The sequence below is a fragment of the Anopheles gambiae genome, chromosome 2 (genome assembly GCF_943734735.2).
Source record: "Anopheles gambiae chromosome 2, idAnoGambNW_F1_1, whole genome shotgun sequence".
Taxonomy (NCBI): Eukaryota; Metazoa; Arthropoda; class Insecta; order Diptera; family Culicidae; genus Anopheles; species Anopheles gambiae.
In genome coordinates this window covers 26407459-26428901 of record NC_064601.1, presented here as the reverse complement: position 1 = coordinate 26428901, position 21443 = coordinate 26407459, and the positions used below count along the sequence as shown (strand labels likewise).

Sequence of the window (21443 nt, the reverse complement as noted above, 5' to 3'; positions counted from 1 at the left end):
TTCCGAAGAAAACCTCGCATCGTTAATCACAACCCGCACTGCGCAGTTAGCACACACTGTGGCGCGCCTCCAATAACAAGCCGGCTGATTAATCATAGAGTTTTGCTTACCGATCATATAAACGGTAAACAAGCAGCTCATCCATCTTTCCATCCCCGACCGAGGTGCCCGCGGCCAAAAAAAGTGCATCGAAAAAACAAACACCCTGCGAAGCTAACCATAACACACATACTGTACCAATTATTACATCGTAAGCAGTATAATAGCACCCCGTCCCAGCGGAGGGAGGATTTTGACGAGGGGTGAAGCACTCCATCCGACACAGTGGGAGAATTGGCGGACCCTTGCGGCTTACCTGAAAGGAAGAAGCAAGCAAAAAAAAAACACACACATACAGCAATTGGTAGAAGCCAATGGAAAACTACAAACTACATGAAAAGCTAATTAAACTAACGGTGGCGTATCGTTTCAGGTGGGAAGCTGCTAGGAATACCCAAATAGAAACAACAAACACCGGCTGTTCCCTCTCCGAAGGCAACAGCAGCAGGGGTGTCAGGGTCGTCCGAGTAGTTCTCGTTCGCGTACAATCGTCCTGGCTGCTGCAGCGCAATTGCACATTACAATAACGGTGGAAAGGAGGAGGTTCAGTTTATAAAACTACAATTGCTATAAACTGGCGTCAATCTTATCAAGGCATAGCATCGCTTTACAACGATAAGCGCTGTGAAAGCGTATTAGGAATCTAGCGTTCCAGGAATTGCCCACTGGCCCACTTACTTTAGGCGCAGGGACGAGGAAGGTTTAGGTTGAAAAGTTGTTCAGCATATGTAAAACAAACCCCAGGAACTACCGGGCACGTTTGTACAACATGTCGGGTTTGATATTCCACTCCGTAAACAATCCATCCTGGCGCACCCAACAAGAGTTCAAAGTCGACAACAAAGAAGCCACAGGAACAACCCCCAGGGTTTGAGCTGTAGTCGCCATCAGCAGTCAGACAAACACTCCAACATTGCCAACGTTTGACCTTCAAACCTGTACAGATTAGCTAAGGTGAAGTTCTAGGCCTACAAGCCCTTTTAAGCCAACGTCCTTCGGACGTTCCGATGCGTGGAGCAAAAACCGTTGGCATTCTGAAGATGCACTCCGCATGCGGAGCCGGTAGAATTCGGAAGTTGCATCTCGGACCACAGCTAGCTGCTGTCCATGAGAGGACGTTGGGCGCCATTCAACAACTGTCACGGTCACCGATCACAGCTGAGCCGCTGCTCCAAAGGGTCACTGCCGTACGCGATCGCTCGGCAACGATCTCAGGAAGTAGTGATCTCCTGCGGTCGTGAAAGCTCGAACGTTCGATTGTCAAGGATCGAGATACGCCGTTTGCATTGGAGTTGGAGGCATGTTGTAGCGAGATCTCTAACCGTTTCGCACCAAAGCACCTCGAGCTGCATGCATTCTGGAAAGTTCTCGTGTTGTGCTCTACCGGCAATGATACTGCCCTTGCAGCTACTTTACAACAGCGCACAGTAGTTGGAAAGGATTTGTGATATCACTTAGCATTGTTTTCTGTGACACAGCTTCGAGCGTGCTATCGTAGCCCACGTCCGGCAGCTTCTTATTTGCGAACCCTTGGAATTGACTGCCGCTGCACCAATTGGATGATGTTTGCTTAAAAAATCGTACACCAGCACACGTTTGCTGTACACATTTGCCTCACGTACCCGATAATAACAACCTCTTTCTCCGACAATACCGTAGCATCCGTTAGCACTGCTCACCTCACTATTGGACAAGTGTTATCGGCCGAGATTAGATTGCGTATTGTGCTGTCAACAGATTTATTTTGGCATGCAAACGACCTCCTGCACGGTAGTATTGGGCTTATCTTGCGGGTCCAGCAAATGATGATGTGCGGGTGCAAAATATTTACCTTACTCGTGCTACCTATCCCAACTGTACCATGGTGAGTTGGTGAGCATCTCATTAGGCAGTAAAGCATGATGGATTAGAAGAGGGCAAATGCGCAAACGTTGTCGTTTACTCGTTCCAATTCCGTTTACTACTGACAATACCGACTGAGGTGGCAGTAGCACATCGAATTAAGGGCAAATTCTATGCATGGAAACGATTCCGGAATTTTCTCTTGCCACTTTCCCTGTGCAATCGATTGGATATTCATAGATGAACATTCTTCCGTACACTTGCCGAGCACGAACCACTGTGCGGGGTTTTGGCATCTGGTCTAATTAATCAATTGACCTCGGCCCGGGGTCGCTTCAATCCAACCCCAATCCACAGTCCACAACTCGGATACCGAAAACCCCGCGCTCGCTCCACATCTCTTGGCGCTTCCAATTATGAAAGCTAGGAGGGCAGTGGTTGAGCAGCCGGTGGTAATTTCAGGCGCGATTGCAAACTCTCTGTACCCCCATGGTTGCGATAAGGGTAGATTTTTGCACACACAAAAACAACACACACACACACACACACAACGAAAGAGAGCAATAGAAGGAGCAGCAACCAGGCAACAAAAACCCAAAACTATCTTTAGTGTGTAGTAAACGGTTGGAGCGAGTAATAGTGCTTCGGGGCTACGTTCAGCCACGTGCCGCCGTGCAACGAAGCTCCCAGCACACCAGCCAACGACAAAACAAAACACTTGCGCCCTCCCACTCGGGTGTGGCGGGAACATTTCGCACAAAATCGCATATCGAATCGTGGCCCCAACTTTCATCACCAGTCGCAAATCGACCGCCCAAAGGCTCCGCGTTGGGTCTGCCTACCTTCCCATCCCGTCCCCCCTATTCTCGTTGGGCTCGAGAGTGATTTCGTGGAAGATAAATTACACCTCACCTATCTCGGCGGTATTGCCACCGTTTCGCAGCATTGCCAAATACGAGACACACACACACACAAATAAAGAGTCTGCACTAATGCATCGTGGCGGTTGTCGTTGCCAAACTGGTTCTCGCGCAGGTTTCGCGCCAATGTTGCGGAAAGCAAATCTTCGCACAGAGCCCGCATTTATTGTTTTCCATTTGCAGTGCCGAATGGTGTGCACACGTGCACACAGGCGGCAAAACGGGGGAAGGTAGCGAGGGAAACACGATCGTTGCCGTAATTCACGTTTAATAGCTTTATTATTAATACAGCATTAGACACCTGGTGTGGGCAGTGTGGGACGAGGGAGGGAGGAATGCAGGGCGGGGCCAATGTGACGGCATTGGCAAGGCGAAGGCTGGGAGGCTGCGGCTGATGGTGAAAGATTTCGGTGCGATGTCCGATGCGATCACACAGCTCCCCCCAAAAAGTTCAACGCCTTCCGTCCGCTAATGGCTTTCGGTTGAGGACAGATTTCAAAAAACGCGCGCGAGATTTTTGCGCCGTTTTTGTCTTTTTTTTTAGGCTTGATTTGTTGGACACAGTGCCAAAGTGAGTAGAGTTTAAAAGTGTGGAGAGGAGTTTTTAAACGAAATTTAATCACACTTTCATCGCGTGCAATTTTATAACCATACTGTCCCGAAAAGACTTTAGTCCTTCGAACCGGATTATGTTAAAACTATCACTAAAGTAAACAGTTGGCCAAAATTGTGCTTGGGTGTTTTGTACTCTAATAGTTTTCCACGCAAACCATTTTGTGGTAGCACACATATCGCATTGCATGCGCTGCGCTATGAAAATCCATGTCCGAACGAACAGCCCCTTCATCGTGCCTTCGTGTGCCGTTCTGATGGACGCTTCCACTTTCAGTGAAATGGGCAATAAAAGCGACTCGCTGCAAAAGTGCAGTTTTGTTCCGGGAAAAATATCACAGTCCCAGACACACGGAAAATGAAAGCTGGCAGTTGCAGCGCGTGCAGCCGTTTGGCGTGTGAGTGTTTTCCGGCGAAAGGAATACGAACCAATCTAGCTCGATCTAGGGGAAAAACGAACCATCTTTGCAAGTGATTTCCATTGGAATGTGCGCTATATCCGAGCTTGTGCAGAACATGCACTTGAGCAAATTGCTTGCCGTTTGTGGTGGTGTGATGCTCGTTGATGACCCTTCGACCCTTAACGAACTGGAACTGCTTTCTGCGAGAGTGCCCTTCGAGTTCGAGCCCTGTACAGCATTGAGTCTTGTTCGGGGGATTCCATACAATAAACAATAACGTACAGACAGCACACATACGCTTCCTTTCACTTTTCTTTTCTTGCCGGGTGGAAGCACCAGACTGACCCCCGTCGTAACGAATCGCCAGCACATCGGGAAGCCATTTCAATGTCTGATTGTTGAGTGAAACTGATGTTTTTATTTTTTCGTATCTGGGATTGGATCTTAAGGGTGGAAATTGATCTTACTCTCCGGACCACCGCCCGGAGAAAGGCGTTAAGGGGAAAGGGTTGTTGGATAAATAAAATTAGTATTATTATAACTGTCCCGGGCATAAATCTAAATCTATATTCCCAAACAACATCCTCAACACGCTGTGGTCATATGCATTCACATTTCAATCTCTGCGTCAATTTACCTCCCAGGTTCAATTCCTTCAAAACCTTCTCCCCCTGAGCGTGTCGTCGTTCTTAATTCCACTGACCTATTTGCACGCTTTGCACTATGGGGGGGGGGGGGGATGATGGCTTTCAGTCACAAATGGGGTTTGTCACACTAAATTATGTTGATTCAAGCCATTTTCCCGCATCGCGGACCATCCAACAACACTACCACCACCACCGGCGATGGAGTCGCATTTACATTTTTGGCTAGCCAAAACAGGGGAAGGCAGAGGATCTGGTGGCCATGTCACACTCCGTGGGGATGAAAGCCGATACTGCTCCGTCCACCGAAAAGGTGGATGGGGGATAAAGTGATTGCAAAAGCGAAACAAATTAGGCAAAATGGCACGCTGGTGCGGCACTACCACATTACCATTCCAGTTGACCGAAAAATCATTTCCCTGTCAGTGCTTTTCCCCACTTTCCGACACTTTTCATTTCCGATACGAAACACACACACAAACAGCGGACCACAAATGGCACACAGCGCTTTTGGAAGCGCTGGACGGGGAAGTTTAAATTGGCTCTTCGTCGATTGCGAGATGGAATTAAAAAAAAAAAAGATATGAAAAGCAGTACGTAAAACCGAATCGGAGCTTTTCTAGAAACACATTGCTCTACTGAATGAAAATGTTTACATGAGAAAATGTATTTCAAGAAAAGATGAAATCCTGGAATGCTTGCTCAGACAGAATTTACTGATTGTCTTTCAGATTAAAAGTTCAATCTCATGAACACGATAAACCGAATAATAAATCAAACCAAATAAACAAAATTAACTCACATTTTCTCTAAAGAAAAAACAATCGGTTGTCCCTTTCCATTCGTTAGCAAACCGTGAAGCATGACGGATTCCACCACAAAAACAGGTCCACAGCATTTCTTTCTCCACTCCCCCTTTGCAAGTCATCGGAACCGAAATTTAAAACTTCTCCTTTTCCCTTAACTCTTCCAGGAAGCCAATCAAGGTACCGAACAACAACAGCCGCATGCAAACTTTGTGTGAAGACCTGCACCGTAGCAAGGGATATGGGCTTGAAAGGGCCGACACGGGCCCTTAGAATGTCTCCGGTTGGCCGGTGGGCATCGCTTACCGAAAGGAAAGTATAATTTAATGCAAAACACTAGTTTATGCTTCACACGCTGCTGGCGCGCGGCGGGCGGCGGGACGGTGGTCGTTGTACATCCCAATGTCAGGTGGACGTCCGGCTCCCGTCCGGCGTCCTCCCTGTACCGAAACTCAACTTCAAACGAATCCAGCACGAAGAAACACGGCACATTTTTGCCGGTCACGTTAGCAAGATTCTGGCAAACTCTCCCGTCCACCGGCAGTGGCATGCTGTTGCAGCACGCTTCCCTTTGCTCCCGGTGGCTTCCAGAAGTTCCGCGAAAGCTTCCAGCAAATATCACGCTCGTATGGGGGAACATGCTTGTTGTTATTCAAGAATGTTTTATTTTTAACCGTCACCGGCACCCGTCATTCGAGAGGGGGTGTGTGCGAGGGAGACACTTCGGGACAAGTTGTCTGTGAAATTCTAACTTCATACTCCACGGGCAGCGTTGCTTGACGACGCCGGTCAAAGTAATGTACATTTCAGGAGCAATATTGGGACCGGATGATGATGGCGCACCTTGTACTTCATCTTTGTCTAAAGCGAGGCAGTAATAGCAGAGGTAGCCAATTGGATGAAGGAACAAAGTTTAGACGTCAGAACGGTGGTGTTAGCTTCGGTCGGAAAGCATGACGGGCCAATCTATATACAGAGATGTTACTTGTGGCTAGACGTTGAAGAATACAAGGAAAAGAACGCACGAGACGATAGCAGAACAATGAAACTTAGATAGGAAAGCGTCATACCTTTACGGAATTCGATTAAACATATTTCGCATAACATTGTTCATACTGAATTCTGAAGGATATTCGACTTGTCACGCAGGTTCTTTTGTGGTTTGCTATCTCAGTAGCATACGGATTGAAATTTTCTCGGAACTGAGGATGTAAGATATCAATATACGTGGAGTTTAGCTTAATTTCTGTCTAACAAATTCACCATGCCCTGGTGTGGGACATGGGAAGATTAATATCGCCAAAGATTACATCCTGCGCCATTGAGCGCCAAAACACAGAACAGGATAAATTTTGCTTCGCCTAACAAAAAAAACACTTCGCACCGAGGAATGATGTTTTGTTATTGGATTAAAGTCTAATTTCATCACATAATATGCTGGGAAATGTGTAGGTTTCCGGTGTGCCAAAGGAGACAAACATTAATTACATCCCATTTTGTTGTTGGCCCAAGATTTCAAACATTGTCGTTGTGCTTCGTTTTTTTTTTTTGTTTTGCTTGCTGCTGGGTTTTGGTATCGCTTTTGTCGTCTCGGGTCGGTTGATGGATGCTTCCGGCAGACGGTGGATGGATTATGTGAGTGATGAATTTAAAATTAAATTAAGAACCGGAGCATGGAAAAAAGGGCATCTCCACAGCCGTTAAACAAATAAAGATAACAACCTTTTAAGGGAAAGGTCGGAGCTCCTTTGCTTGAACACCCCTTTTTTATGACAACAGCAACAGCAAAATACTTTCTGTTTTAACCTAAGTAAGTTTGACCAAATGGTACCACACTTGTGTCCACAAATGTCACTCCTCTAAGTGGTGATTCATTGCTCCCAAGAACATTCTAGTGAGCAATGGAAGCATGAATAAACGAACAAAACAGCTTATTCAATTCAATTTCGTAATAGTCCTAGTGTTTAGAGACACTTTAGTATTCTTTCCTAATAACATCTATGATATATTTATTGTTTATTGATTGATCCCCAGTCACATCCAAATTTCAGTTCAATGCACGGGGGAAACAGAACAACTTTCTCAAGTGAAGATTCGCATTTATCCCTAATTTGCAACTCACAGCTGTCTTTTGCCTTCCTTGTGCTACCCTTGCTACCATATATACCATCAAAGTGCCACAAATACATTAAACAGTCCAAAAACCAGAACCACGGCAACGGCCAATGCATGATTCGCGGCAGGAAAGTTTGCTGAATAATATTTCCGCTTTCATTCATAAAAGCAAACTTCAATTCATTTAGCTTTTCCTTCGCTCGAATGCTTTAAACAAATACCCAGACACACGCACGCACCTACATTTTATGCTCTGGAGCGGAAATTTTGAGAGCCAACCCATGCAATAATGCGCCCGCCACTCGATGGGAAATGGGAATATTTATTCAGAATTAATATTGTTTGCATATATCGTGCTGTTGTTGCGGTTGTTGTGTTGTTGTTTTTTTCTTCTTTATGGTTTTTCGTTCAAAAAACATACATCACATTAAAAACCCCTTTTCCCCCCACTGGCGTCACCTGTGCAATCATCTATCCGTTCTTTCGCCATTAGCGTTCAATTGCCCAACACCCGGCAAACAATTCCAAAACAATTCCGACAAAAAAAAAGACTTTCCCAAAGCTTCCAAAACGGAATATTTGTTCGTACACCTCGTTTTTCTCTTTCTCGCTATCTCTTTCTCTCCTCGTAGCTGATATGGGCACACGGCAATCAGCACAACCTGTGCTGAACTTTGCAGTATCCGAAATTCACCGTTGCCCCTGCGTCATTATAGTTCGAATTGCAAATTGCTGCACACCCCTGCGCTGATAGTGGTGGTGGTGGTCGAGGTGGTTTGCTCAGTACAATTGGAGAGTAATTAGAAAATCGAAAGAACCACAGGTGGTCATCACGCCCACAATTCATACGAGTACATGGGAGTTTTGGGTACAGTAATAGTGCGTTTTACAGTTTATATTGGACGGTGGTCGATCGAACGGAGGCGAAGTTGATGCGCAAATAAATCGAATTATACATACGAGGAGGGCAAATGCAGTACGCTACAGTGAATGCAAAATAAGTGGCATGTTTTTTTTCCATTACTTGTTGATAAATTTAGTTAATTACTATGAGATCAAAGTTTGAGCTAACACCACCCATTGAGCGCATCATACATGTGGTGCTAATGAGTTTGTTGATGTTGATTGCTACTGTTGCTCGACACAATTGCAAAGAGTCCTTTTGTTTGTGATCAAAAACGGATGAACTTGTGTAAAAGTATGAAATATATTTGATAGAGCACATATTTCCAAAACATGTCTGATATATCGCATTAAACGGTACTATCATTTCACAGTAGTTTAGCCTTAGACACCGTGTCATGTGATTTAACACACATCGAAGTTTGCAAGACATCGCATGATCAAACCACAACCACAAGAACGTTAAAATGGAGAATTGCATTTGAAAACTTTCAACATTAACGTGCATTCCCAGCATGAAGGGGCAGGTTTTATTCTGCTAAAGAAATACACCTGTACCTCTTGAGCCCTCAAAAAAAAAAACGCTTCGTTGAAGGGCAATTTCCTTCTCTCCCTGCAGTGACGCACACACAAAATTGCCCAACCGGAACGTACCACGGTTGATGCACGGTGTGCATGTGGCATGCTTATCTGTGGTTTGTGGATCTGCTCCGTGTTCTCGATTCCCTAAATTTTCACCCTTCCAGAACCGGCTCCAGCCGCACCCGGTCGGTCTCATTAGATCTCCGACGCCACCGTCGTCGTCGTCGTCGTCGTCCTCGATCGACGATTAGGTTTAACGGCAACGGCGCGCATCTTTTACACAGCGGCAAGAACAGCGGTGTGTGTGTGCCGTTCTTTTGCGGTTGAAGAGCTAGCCCTAGCGCATTCCTCTTACCTTTCTAACTCCGTTCAACGGCGAGTGTTGTGGGCTGTTGCTGCTGCTGCTCTGCAACTGCTCTGCAGCGCGTTTTGTTTTGGTGGTTGGTGTGGTGTCTGTTGTTCACTGCAACGGTGGCTCGAACACAGCAGCTTCTATGAAACTTCCACAATCGATAGCTGCCTCAGGTATGCACTTTTCGCTGTATGAGCCGAGACCGGGAAATGGCTCACGAAGATTCACCAACTTCCAGCCAGTAACACCAAAACATGACAACCAAACAAGATCGCTACGGGATCGTTGTGGCTAGCAACACACACACACACGCGCACACAAACACGCAAACATACACTCACTGACACACTGTGAAGAATCACGAATTGAACTCGGAACACTTCAAGAGCTGCGGCAAGAAGTCGCAAACTGCTCGTAGCTGCGCGGTGTCACCGTCTTTCACTTTAGAATTTTAGAGCAAGACACACACCACGCTCTTTGGCAGCGCCTGCTTGTCCCACCGAACGGGATGTAAATGCACCAAAAGAGCACCTTTTGCCTTCACTCGCTGACACTTGGGCAGCTGTCACACCCGCACACCGCGCTGTGCAGGGTTTTGTTTTTGTTTGGCCCCGTGACAAACAACCACCAAGCTGTGTACTCCTTCACACAGGGACGCAAGGAGGGCGAGAATGCGGCACGAATCGTGGTACGTTTTCTGTTGCGGACTGTTTGTTTTGTTTGTTTTAAAACTATCAATCTTGAAATTTGTTCTTCGACAGGAGCGCGAAGAAAATTCAAAATTGTACTCGTAAAATGTGTCTGTGTGTGTGTTTTGTTGCAGTTTTTTTTCTGGAAAGTGGGTGCACTGTGTGTAAACAAAACAGGTGCACAGACGCAAAGAGGGAGTGGAGGGAAGGGGGGCGTGTAAAGTAGTCGTGGAGTAGCGCCTTCAGTAGGAAAAACTGCGAAGTTCAGACTACGAAAACACACGTCTTTTGTTTAGTTGTTGTTAAAGAGAAAACTGTGTACACACAGGTTCGATCGTAGTTTTGATATTTTTTGTTGGTTTTCCTCTTCTTTTGTTCTATTGCTTCGTTTCGGTTTCCGGTTTTTAAATCGCTGCTAGCTTCCGGTTTTCTGGAGCCTACTCTACTGGAGATCGGGTCCCTGGGAGGGGAGCGTGAGTACTTTAAATTCCTGCCGCGTTGCAGCGTACAGGGCGCCGGAGGGGCGAGGGTGCAGGTGTGTGCTTGGGTTTGTTCCTGTGTTGGTGTCGTGCTGATCAAACGTGCATACACACCTGTGCGCGAAGAAGCGTACCGAACTGGTGCGGGGTAAGAGGGGTATACGAGTCAAAGCGACAAACACTTCCGTTCCTTTTTCCGTTCCTTTTCGCTTGTTCGATTCTTTCACTAGGATTGCCCCAGAAGAGATTGTTCTGTGTTGTTGCTCTTCTTCTTCTTCTTCCTCTTCTGCCTCTTGTGCCACTGACACCTCAATCGTGTAACACACCTTTTACTCTCTCACACACACACTCACTCGCGTAAAGCCCGTTCCGTCAGAATGATCACGGGAAGCTTTTTCTTTCGCTTTGTGGTGCCTGTTTTTGTACTGCTGGTGTTTTTTTTTTTGTGTCTTCACCCTGTTCACTTGCTGTGCTGTAGCTTTTCGTACGCCCTTTCTTCCGCAAAACCGTTTTCCCCAACCCTACCCAACAACGGGCATGTGAGTGTGATCGTGGCTTTCGGTGTGTTGGTGCAAACGACACGATCAACGACGCGGGGGCCACCGGATGACTTTTCAACCTGCGAAGCAGCAGCAGCAGAAAAGTTTCCCTCCGATCTGACTGTGGCCGTCGTTGTTTTTACATTCCACCCCTACACAGCACCACTCACACTCACACTCAAGTTTCGCTCACTACGCGGGGCCCGATCGGGTAGGCACATTACACGGGAGATTTAAACGGGCCGTCATGGCGAACCTGCGCGTTTTGAGAGCGTTCCACTTCCGAAACAAACTCCGATGAATAAAAAAAAACACTGATGCAGCGTGATTCCCACTTCACGTTGGTGTGTATTTTGGAGATGCTATTTGTGGCACAGCAAACTGCATCTACCTTTCGATCGTCGGCTGAAACAGTGTGTGCAGCTCAAAATGTTCAGCGATGTAGTTGTGCGGTGCGCTGGCCTGTTCTTGCAGTTTCGTTCGCGTACACCGAGGAGCGCGCTGGGACGTCGCGTCCACGTCGGATGAGGTTACGATTCAAACTTGCAACTTCAAACCCCCACAACGTGTTTGCTGGCCGTGCGGCCCCGTTTGCTGCGGCCGTTTTCTTGGAAAGTGGGAAACGTACGGCGCGCGAGAGAGCGAGAGAGAGTGAGCAGAGTGGAATGCGTAGTTTTTGGTGAGAGAACGTGTTTCGCTCTCCGTTACAGTGGGTGGCGTTGGTTTCGGTCTATCTGTAAACACATACAAGCCGTTGCTGTCAAGCAGCGAGGTGAGAATGGAATGGTTACCAAAGGCGGGGTTTAGAGAACTAGAACCAGAATTTAGTGATGCATTTTCGTTTAGTACAACCTCGGTATGTGATAAAACATTCAAACCCCCTTTGATATATTTCTGTTTAGTAAATATAGTTCAATTTACTTTTGATCCTGTAAAAGCTTGCCATGCCGCCATAGACAGCAAACAACTATGCCAATGTTATCAATAACTTGTTGATTAATGATTTTGAATGATTCAGATCAAATTTATTTTGCTTTTTGTACTTCTAGGATAAATATATGGAAGGCCATGCATTACCATTTACCTTTGTATTGAATCACCAATTTAAAGAACCAGTGAGTTCAATTGCTTCCTCAGTTTCTATTTTTTTTTTCTTTTTCCCTATGCTCCTACCTTGGCAACACTTCTTGGTTTGTCCAGCATTGTCTTTTTGGATATCCATGCACCAAACAACAGTTCACGCTCAGTAATCCGCACCTTCTTAATCCGCACGCTCGATAATCTGCACTTTTGACAACCAAATTCACGAGATGAAACTCTGTTCGCTCAAATAATATGGTTAAAAGTAGTAAAAAATGGTTAAAATATAATTTTCATCCTAATTTTTAAATGTTAACTTTCTTCGTAAAACATGAAAATGAATGATGTATAATAATGAATTCATAAACCGTGACAAATACAAATGGTTAAAACACATCAAAAGGTCATGAACTGTAAAGTGTGTGATTGTATGCAATCGAATGTCATGTCTGTAGTGTAATCAAAATTTTACTATGTACTAGTTACCATGTATACGAACCCCCACTATAATAATTTCAGTCATTTTCGAGCTACACACGCTACAAAGGGGTTATACACAGTAAGTGATTACAGTAAGATGAAGGAATAAAAGTGTCTTGCACGACTTATTAATCTTAATCTTATTTTAGTGCACTATTTTCAACATAGATTCAACAATTAAATACGACTGAGACTGAGATCAAATCGACATAATCAAGAATGCATTAATTTGTTCATCCATATACATATAGACATATATATAAAAGTACACAAAAGTGACCTTATTATTTCAAAAAAAAAAAATCATTTAGGTTTTCTAACGAGCAATCAGTTACAAATCCATGGCTAGCACTGTACAATGGAGTTCGGTGGTAGCTACTCACGGCAAAGGAATTCCACAGGTTGATCTGCACTCTTCTAGCGAGCCTACGCACCCAATGCAAGTCTCTCGCTTGCTCATCCTCTCTCTCGCTCTCCTTCTCTCTCTCTCTATTTTGCCTAAAATTAATCTCTCCATAAAGTTGCACTCAGAGAGAGAGAGTTTCAGGTAAAATCTGTTATTTGAATATTTAAAAAAACAACTCTTTCGTAAGACATTTATTACATACCATTTATTCCACACTGCACATACATGGAGCCACCACAGTGGATTAAATTTCTGCAGCGTAGTGCATCTCTCACGGTGCATCTCTCGTCTGTGCATTGCCGCGGAGGCACCCGCTCATCCGATTCCGATATGCGCAGGCAGGCCACGGAAGGTGCATAAGCCACGCTCGTTAACCTCAGCCCCGGCTAATTGTGCTGCCCGAGCGTTCTGTGTGCGTATTTCATTCTACCTCCAGCGTGATGACGATGATGATGATGATGATGATGATCATGATGGTCGTGGTGGTATTGGTACGATTGCTAAATTCCACTCCTTTCACCTCTATGCCCAGCCGACGCTAATGAATGCAGTTTGTTGCACAGCGATCGTGTATTGATCGTACGGATGGACACAATTTTGTGACACAGTGGCGGAAAACCAACAAACCAGCTGCTCGGTTTATTTGCGTCTAGAAAAAACACGTTTCCGGTTTTCCCACCCCAGCCAAAATGTGCGATAAACAGTTGAAACCTTCGCGACATCCACCTCCGTGACAAATGTGCCGCCAGGCTATTGTTTGCCCGGGCCAAAGTGCTGGTGCTAATGAGCAGATTGAGAAGATGATTTATGATCACTTCAAAATTGATGCTGCCACCGCACGTGGTGCCATTTTGACTTCCCTAAGCACCGGTTTCTATCTCCCTCTTGCTCTCTCTTTTTGTTACGAGCGTTTCCTGGCGTTCCCGGTACACATGGAAGCCGGAGTCACCTGTTTCAAAATGCATCGGGTCATCTTTGTCAAACTTTGATTGAAACGAACCGTTCAAAAACACTCACACTAACCACACTGAACACCGGAATGCACCATTCACTGCGCAGTGCCTCACGTTGTGCTGTCAGCTGTCCCCACAGGCGGTCAGACTTCCGCGAGCGGTACGCGCGATGGTTGCATCTTGGCAATTAGCAACGAGCTAAAGGCTGGCTAAAGCCAAACATTCGTCGCCATTATTGCTTTCTCGTGCACATTTAATGGTGTGTTGTCGGGAGTGCATTGTTTGTTGTTTTTACAGCACTACTGTTGCAGTTGGCGGCACAGGAACTCTGACCTCTGATAGGGCATTACTGTTCCATCCCCAAAAACTACTAGCCCAAGTCTCCAGCGATGCCAAAGGATTACGATTTGATCATGCAATTACTTCATGAATGTTTCCCGAAACCGTTAGATCCTCAGCAGACATGTACCCAAATCAATTAAGGTCGTTAGTAAACGTTGTGTAAAATTAAAAAAAAACGACATGAAGTCACTGGCACATTGAACCTACACCAAACATCCCCCCCCCCACCCCCCCCCCCCCCCTCCACACCCACAGGGGAGTATTACAGGGTTTCACACTTTATCTCAAGACCACGGGACCCCTTCCCGAATCTGTCTTAGCCAAAGCCAAGACTGCGGTATGATGCTTGAAAACGTTGATGATACCTGAATTCATCGGATGCAATGCTGAATCTGCGGCACATTTCTCGAAACACACTGGTCCGCGCCGAGGACATGCGGTCGAATATTTTTTTACACGGATAACCTTTGTGTACATCAGTGTACTGAAAACAGTGAATTATTTTTTCGTGTTTTTACCAGAAAAGATTATTTAAACAGTGCAAACTACTTTCTTAACATTTGTAAATATTTTAATTAAACAAATATGCATTCACTCATTTTATTAAATTGTCTTTTTTTGGTTAAAAAAACGAAAAGGATAATTGAGTGTTTCTAATAGACTGATGTACACAAAGGTTATCCGTGTAAAAAAATATTCGACCGCATGTCCTCGGCGCGGACCAGTGTGTTTCGAGAAATGTGCCGCAGATTCAGCATTGCATCCGATGAATTCAGGTATCATCAACGTTTTCAGGTATCATCAACGATTTCAAGCATCATACCGCAATCTTGGCTTTGGCTAAGACAGATTCGGGAAGAGGTCCCGCGGTCTTGAGATAAAGTGTGAAACCCTGTATCACTTTGTCCAATAAACCGCTTTTTTGCTGCCCAAAACATTGATGTTAGGCCAACAAGCTGGTTTTTTTCCGTTAACACATCGTCAACGTGCCCGCTCATCACCCGAGCCCGGTACTTTCGCTACTTACTAATTTATAATGCCAACAAAAAAACCTTTTTAAATCTTGCTTCCAATCTGCAAAGATCGCCAGAAAAACAAACAGAATCAATTCCAGAACATTCAGCAAAATCATATGAATGATCATAATCAAAAGTGTTTGTGCAGATTCTTGTCGACATCAGCCCCAAAAGCACGTGTTTGATCATTGCTGTGCCGATCATTTCATTCGCGTAAACATTTGCCACACACTTCCTGTAGGCATCATCATTCTGCGAGCGGTTAATCGCACACGGCGTCGGTGGATTCTGTGGTCCGTCTCTGATCAATCTCCATCACAACTGCGTTTAGATATGAATACACAACACTCCCCCCCGCCCTGTATGCCATCAACGCCATCTAATCATATTCATCCCTCTTTGGCTATTTTTAGAACTTCAACTGGGGTCCCATCAAAAATCCCCCCAGATCGTTTCCAGCAGAAGGGTGGCCACTTCCTTATGGTCTCAAAACTTTCTCCCTTGCACACACCGCACGAGACGATCAAGATCAAGCCCGTTTGCGTGTGGAACGGATGTGGGCAATAAAATTGGAACCGGCCGTCGCTGGTGCTTGTAAGAAGATCGTCCTCTCGCAACCCTCTCGCCCAAAAATGGGAGCTATTTTGGTACAATCTTGGACCTTGGTGCAGAGGAGAATCCCAAACCTCAAAGATTTCTGTCCACACGGAGCAGCGGCGGATCTAACGGTAGGCGGACTAGGCGGTCGCCTGGGGCCCCGCCGATTTAGGGGCCCCGTAGATCGCCATTCTATAGTATGCCGTATGGACAGAGTACAAGCGACAAGGGCCCTCGGAAGGATGGCCGATGGGGCCCCGAGGTTGGCGAATCATTTGCACCCCCCCCCCCCCACGTCAGCAAAAATTTTAGAGTTTGCGACTGATGATCGAAGGGGGCCCCGACGGCATTTCAAATTTACTGTTCCATCTCCCAACAGCAACTTTAGTACCGCCCCCCCCCCCCCCCCCCAACAACATTTACCATTTACAGAGGGCCCCAACTCGTCGTTCCGCCTAGGGCCCCTGATACCCTTGATCCGCCACTGACACGGAGGGTGTGGAATTGGAAAATTGTTTCTGATTATGATGCATTTGCATAACTGGGTGATCCCTCCGGCCTGGCCACTTTCTTCCAAGGTTAAACCCTCCGGAGCGGTTTGTATGGAGTGTGGAGAGAGAAGTTTCCTCTCAAGTCAAGGGGGGGTGCTATGTGCGGGCCAACTTGCTTCCAAAGGATGGGTTTTCACTGGCAACTAATAGGGGAGAACCGATCTACCTTCAATTCAGCTGAGCTGAGTGCAACATTATGCAATGATGGACCTGCAAATCGATGCAGTTTTGCGTGCGAGGATGTGTCTGCTTAGTTGTTGCAACATAATCACGCTTTTTTCTTCTAACCCAGCCAGCCAGCCAGCCAGCCAACGATGATGATGATTTCACTTCGTTCAAGGGAAGTGCCACAAAGCACGGAGAAATAATTTCGTGTTACCATTGCAATGGAAAATTACATTTCAAACACACACACACACACACACACACACACACACACACAATTCCTGCACTCACGAGATGTGTGCGCCATCAATGATCGTGCACGTAAGTGCGATTGGTTTTTGGGGTTCGTTTTCTTTCTTTTATTTTTTTGTTTGTTGCCCATTTTGTGTCCGCTTTCGTTGGATGTTCGTGTAGAGAAATCAATTTGTACGCGCCGACGTAGCCCTAACCAGCTTTGCTGACAGCCCGAAAACAGGATAATTGTAAGTCACGTGCATTATGCGTTTACCCCCGCACACACACGCACACACACGGGTGCGCGCATGTTACTAAGAGTTTACTATTTTTGGATCTTTCGTTTGTGTGTGTGTTTTTTTTTCGCATTACTAATATTGCTCACGATCGTGAGTGCGATCATGCGAGAGCAGCAGTGATCAACGGCAAATGGTCGCGATGGTTGTTAGTTGCTATAATTAATACACTTATAGCCGGGTGGTAGTAGCACGCAGCACGGAAAGGAGTTTGCAATAGGAGTTTGGTGCTGGTGCCGCTAGTTTTCACCGTCAATTTTTGGGAAAATGAAAGATACATCTCATACTGCTTGTGCTTCAAAGATGGCACACGAATGCAATCGTAGCCAAAATCAATTATACATTCACGTCTGCAGACCATGGTTATGCGGCCTTAGCTAGACTGAAGGCTGGCTTTATTTAATCATTAACACGTCGTACAGCTCAACCAAGTTCTCTATAGATTGGGTGGATGGATAAGTACATCTGCTAACCCTCTAGCACTTAGCTTTGTCACTTCTCTCAGCAATACTTCAAAGCTTTTGGTTGATTGGATTAAAAACAAAAGCAAACGCATTCAAAAACGACATACTTTAGCACGTTCTTCAGCGAGCTGTTCTACACTTTAATATGAATTGCTTGTTTGAAATCAGATATCTGAACATCATTTTCATCATCATCGTCATCATCATCATCATCAGCACCATCGCCGGACTGTCAATCGGCAGTATCAATTTCCAATTAATTAATTTCGATCAGCGATCCGGAACGGCAGAACGTCAGAACGCGGTGGGCGAGAGGTACGCCAGCAGACAGAACACGGAACACGCCATTCTAGGCGACGGGACTGACCAGCAGAACTACCATCCCCCATCCCTCCCAGCACGTGCAAGCGAAGGACGAAGAAAGGGCAGAGCACGAGGCGATAGAATGTCGCGTGCAATTAATTTTATAATCATAACTGAATGGCACGCCGGCGGCGATGGAGAGGCTCTAAGGGACCTTTTCTTTCTATTTAATTTACTGTCGCTCCAAACCGGGGATATAGTTTGATTGTCGCCCGGTAACACACCACCCACTTTGCATCAAATGAAATTGTATTCATTCAGCGTTACATAAGATCAGCATGCAAATGGGGACCGTTTTCTTTGATCCTGGGTGTGCGCGTGAAAAACAGCCCTCACCTGCCACCCAGACGCGCTAGACACCCACACACACACACACACCCACTGGGAGGGTCGTCTCGTAATTGCTCTTCGATTGGGATATAAATCATGTTTAATATTTCCACTTTGGCAAGCATAAAGCGTCCGTCCGCAAGGTTATGCACGTTGGTTAGTGGTCGAGCAATGATGTCTTCGTTTTTTTTTTCTTTTTCTCTGTTTTTTCTGCTTCACCTTTCCTGGAGCGGATCATCGGTCGTCCTTGCGGACAAGGACGATAGCGCTTTCACTTGTGCCGGAGCCAACGGTGCAACGGTGTAGCATCCAATTTCCTAATTAGTTTTTGATGGATTAGCATGCCCCCCTCCCCCTTCCCATTGGAAGTTGACCGATGGGTGTAGAGGCAATGTAGAGATAGCTGGCACAATGCTGTTCCCTTCACTTCCAGCAAGAGGACAATTTCGATGGGGATGGGAGAAATTCGTTTAACGTGTTTGAATTAAATTGGCCAATCTTTTGCAGTTTGCACTTTAATCACATGTGGATAGTTTATGGTGCGCTTTTTTATCAATAAATTTGAAAAAATCAAATATTCCTTCTTACTAGCCACTAAACAATATCGCTTTTTCGTTTTGTATTGCTACATAATCGAGTTTTGTGCTTCAGCGATCGACACTGTCAAGGAGTGTGTGTATCTAGCTCGACAGGATAGCGTTGGTGTGGTAGGGCTAGCTTAAGACTGCAAGATGGCACGGAAGATGCCTCCATTATTGCTCTATAACAGATTGGCAGATATAGCTACAGGTCCGCCAAACGGTTGTAACGCCGGATAAGCGATCTCCAATAAGGAGCAACCATTCCTGCTATCTTACAACTATGGTTAATGCTCAATACAAGTAGTCATCTGTTAATGTGAACATGCTGGGAGAACAACTTCGTGTACCGAATCATCTGGGAAGCCAGACCAACTAAGCTGGGCTAGCTCTATTGATCACGGATCACGGAAAGATCTTTTTACCCAAAACAAAACAGTCAGTCAACAGGGTTCAAATGGGCTTGGAGCCACATTCCGGCTTGTAGGAGAGAATGTGTCCATTAAACAGGGTCGCTTTTTGTAAGACTTAAGCTTTAGTTCATGTAACTAGTAGACAGGGTGGCTAAGGTGTAATTATTTCTTTCGGAAATATGTCAGCTCTGTTGTAACACATAGTTTAATTAGCAATACTTTGGAACCTATTGTTTGTAAAGCGAACATGAAGTTTTCAAACTATTTCAAATAATCCCATATAGTTATTCAAATATCATTTTACCCCATGCAATCCCATTCGTAGTATATGGGGGGGTTGGACAGTGTGAGCCTGCCTAATAATAAAAATATTACATGCGGAGGTACAAGCCAATCACGCTGACTTTGGAGGCGCAGAAAAGCACTGATCCACGTTCCTTCAATAACAAAAATGAGGTTTATCTCTGATAACATCAATAAATGGGTGGATGTGTTATGCCACGCACAGAGACCTGCTACTAACAAGCAAAGCCAATATATTTTAAAGGAACTATTGCTTATGGAATCGCGAACGATTCCTGTGTACGATGTTCTAGCATCACTAATCTCAAATTTTATCACAACACTGAGTCTTCAGCTTTGTTCACATTTTGTCTCCCAGATGCACTACAGTTTACAACGTAAGACAAAAATTACACCAAAATATTGAACCAAATTCCAAGGAAAACTGCGGAAAATCCGCAATCGCTCATAATGTTCTCGGGGCTGTTAATTTCTTCCAAAACCGGATGACACTGTAAGCTTCCCCAAATTGGACGTTAGCAAAGAGGAACACACTAAACACATCAAAACATCATCATATCCAGGAGGATTCACGTCTTCACTCGCGCTTTTTTATTGTTGGGGATTCCATTATAAATGTACACACGATTTACTGCGCTTAAATACGCGACGGGTAAAGCATCTGCAAAGGAAAAGAAGAAAAAACGTGTCCAATCAGCACCGATTCGTTGGACGGCCTCGCCTAGGAGAAGGCTTGCAGGCCACCTTCTTGTTGATAACAAAGATACTCACGATTCTGATGCGATGGCCCATGGCGTGTCCGGGCAGGTTGGTGCGGAATCGTGCGCGAACGCTGCCACTGTTACCGTGCGAACGGGTAATCTTGCCCCAGATGGCGCGGATGGTGGACTTCTTGTTGCTTCCCGGGTGGTTCTGCTTGGACTTACCGCGGTACACGTACACGCACCGCTTGCCGATGTAGAACAGGACGTTCTTGCGGTTGCGGCAACCTTCAATCTTCAGCAGAGCGTGCTTCTCGTGCTGGTTGCGGAGCCCACGCTTGTAGCCGGTGAACACAGCCTTGGCCCACAGACGGCCGAAGCTCTTCTTCGGGCGCGGCAGGTTCGGTTTCGGGGTGCGCAGCTCCTTCGCACGCTTGACACGGGCACGGATCGCTTCCGGAGTTTGACGCGATTTGCGGTCTCCCTTCGGGGCAGCCTTCGCGGCGTCAGCCTTGGCACCAGCCTCGGCCTTAGCGGCGGCCTTCTTTGGCGCGGCCTTCTTGGCCGGCTTCTTAGTAGCAGCGGCAGCGGTGGCGGTATCAGCCATGATCAGTTAGGCTACAACGAGAAGGAAGAAGATACACTTTCAATACACGCCAAACTATCAAAGAAGCTGCCGGTGAAAGAGAGAGAATGTGCCGTGCGAAAATGGTACAAAATATCCATGAATACAGTCGCATCATCTGGGGCGGTCGAAATAAACTGGCTTATGAGCGGATTTCACGATCTAACCGTTTGCTCCCATCGCTGGCCACGGGTCCACACCGAAACACGGCCAACGCTTCCACCTGCGGCACATTCCGACTGTCAACAATCCACGATTAGCACCGTATTTCACAGACTTTTCACGGTATAATCCGCTCCGTTCGGGATGCACCACAAGCGTTGCATTGCGAGCGATCGTTTATTCACCATTTGCCACCAGATTCGACCAGTTTCATAGATATTTACACCAATTTTTGACTCTACCTTAAACAAAATGTGTCCAGCTAGCATACACGATGCCGGAAAAAGAGAGAGACCAGAACAGGGGCAGAAAGTCGCTGTCATATGACGTTTGAACTGTTTCCGCTTTCGGATGACAGCAACGTCTCGAGCGGATAGGCTTGCGGGTTGATTTCTTCAACA

General features: G+C 45.9%; 2 protein-coding genes across 3 annotated transcripts in view; both read right to left on the bottom strand.

Annotated features, from left to right (window-relative positions):
- The window catches only part of LOC1273213 (uncharacterized), a 63762-nt gene extending 52188 nt beyond the window's left edge, over positions 1–11574 (bottom strand). The window contains exon 1 of the mRNA XM_061642002.1: positions 9280–11574. The gene's annotated coding sequence lies outside the window, so the exon portion shown is untranslated. The remainder of the gene's footprint in view (positions 1–9279) is intronic.
- An 8538-nt stretch (positions 11575–20112) lies between these two features.
- LOC1273216 (large ribosomal subunit protein eL33) lies at positions 20113–21411 on the bottom strand. Of its 2 annotated transcripts, XM_312171.6 has the most exons (3): positions 21285–21408; positions 20326–20873; positions 20113–20215 (listed from the first exon to the last, which is right to left on the bottom strand). In XM_312171.6, the coding sequence occupies exons 2-3, from the start codon at positions 20860–20862 to the stop codon at positions 20192–20194; spliced, it is 561 nt and encodes a 186-aa protein (XP_312171.3). In that variant the 5' UTR covers positions 20863–20873; positions 21285–21408; the 3' UTR covers positions 20113–20191. The 2 variants fall into 2 exon arrangements, with proteins under 2 accessions (XP_312171.3, XP_061497985.1); XM_061642001.1 differs by having other exon boundaries at positions 20113–20873; positions 21285–21411.
- Positions 21412–21443: the final 32 nt, after the last annotated feature.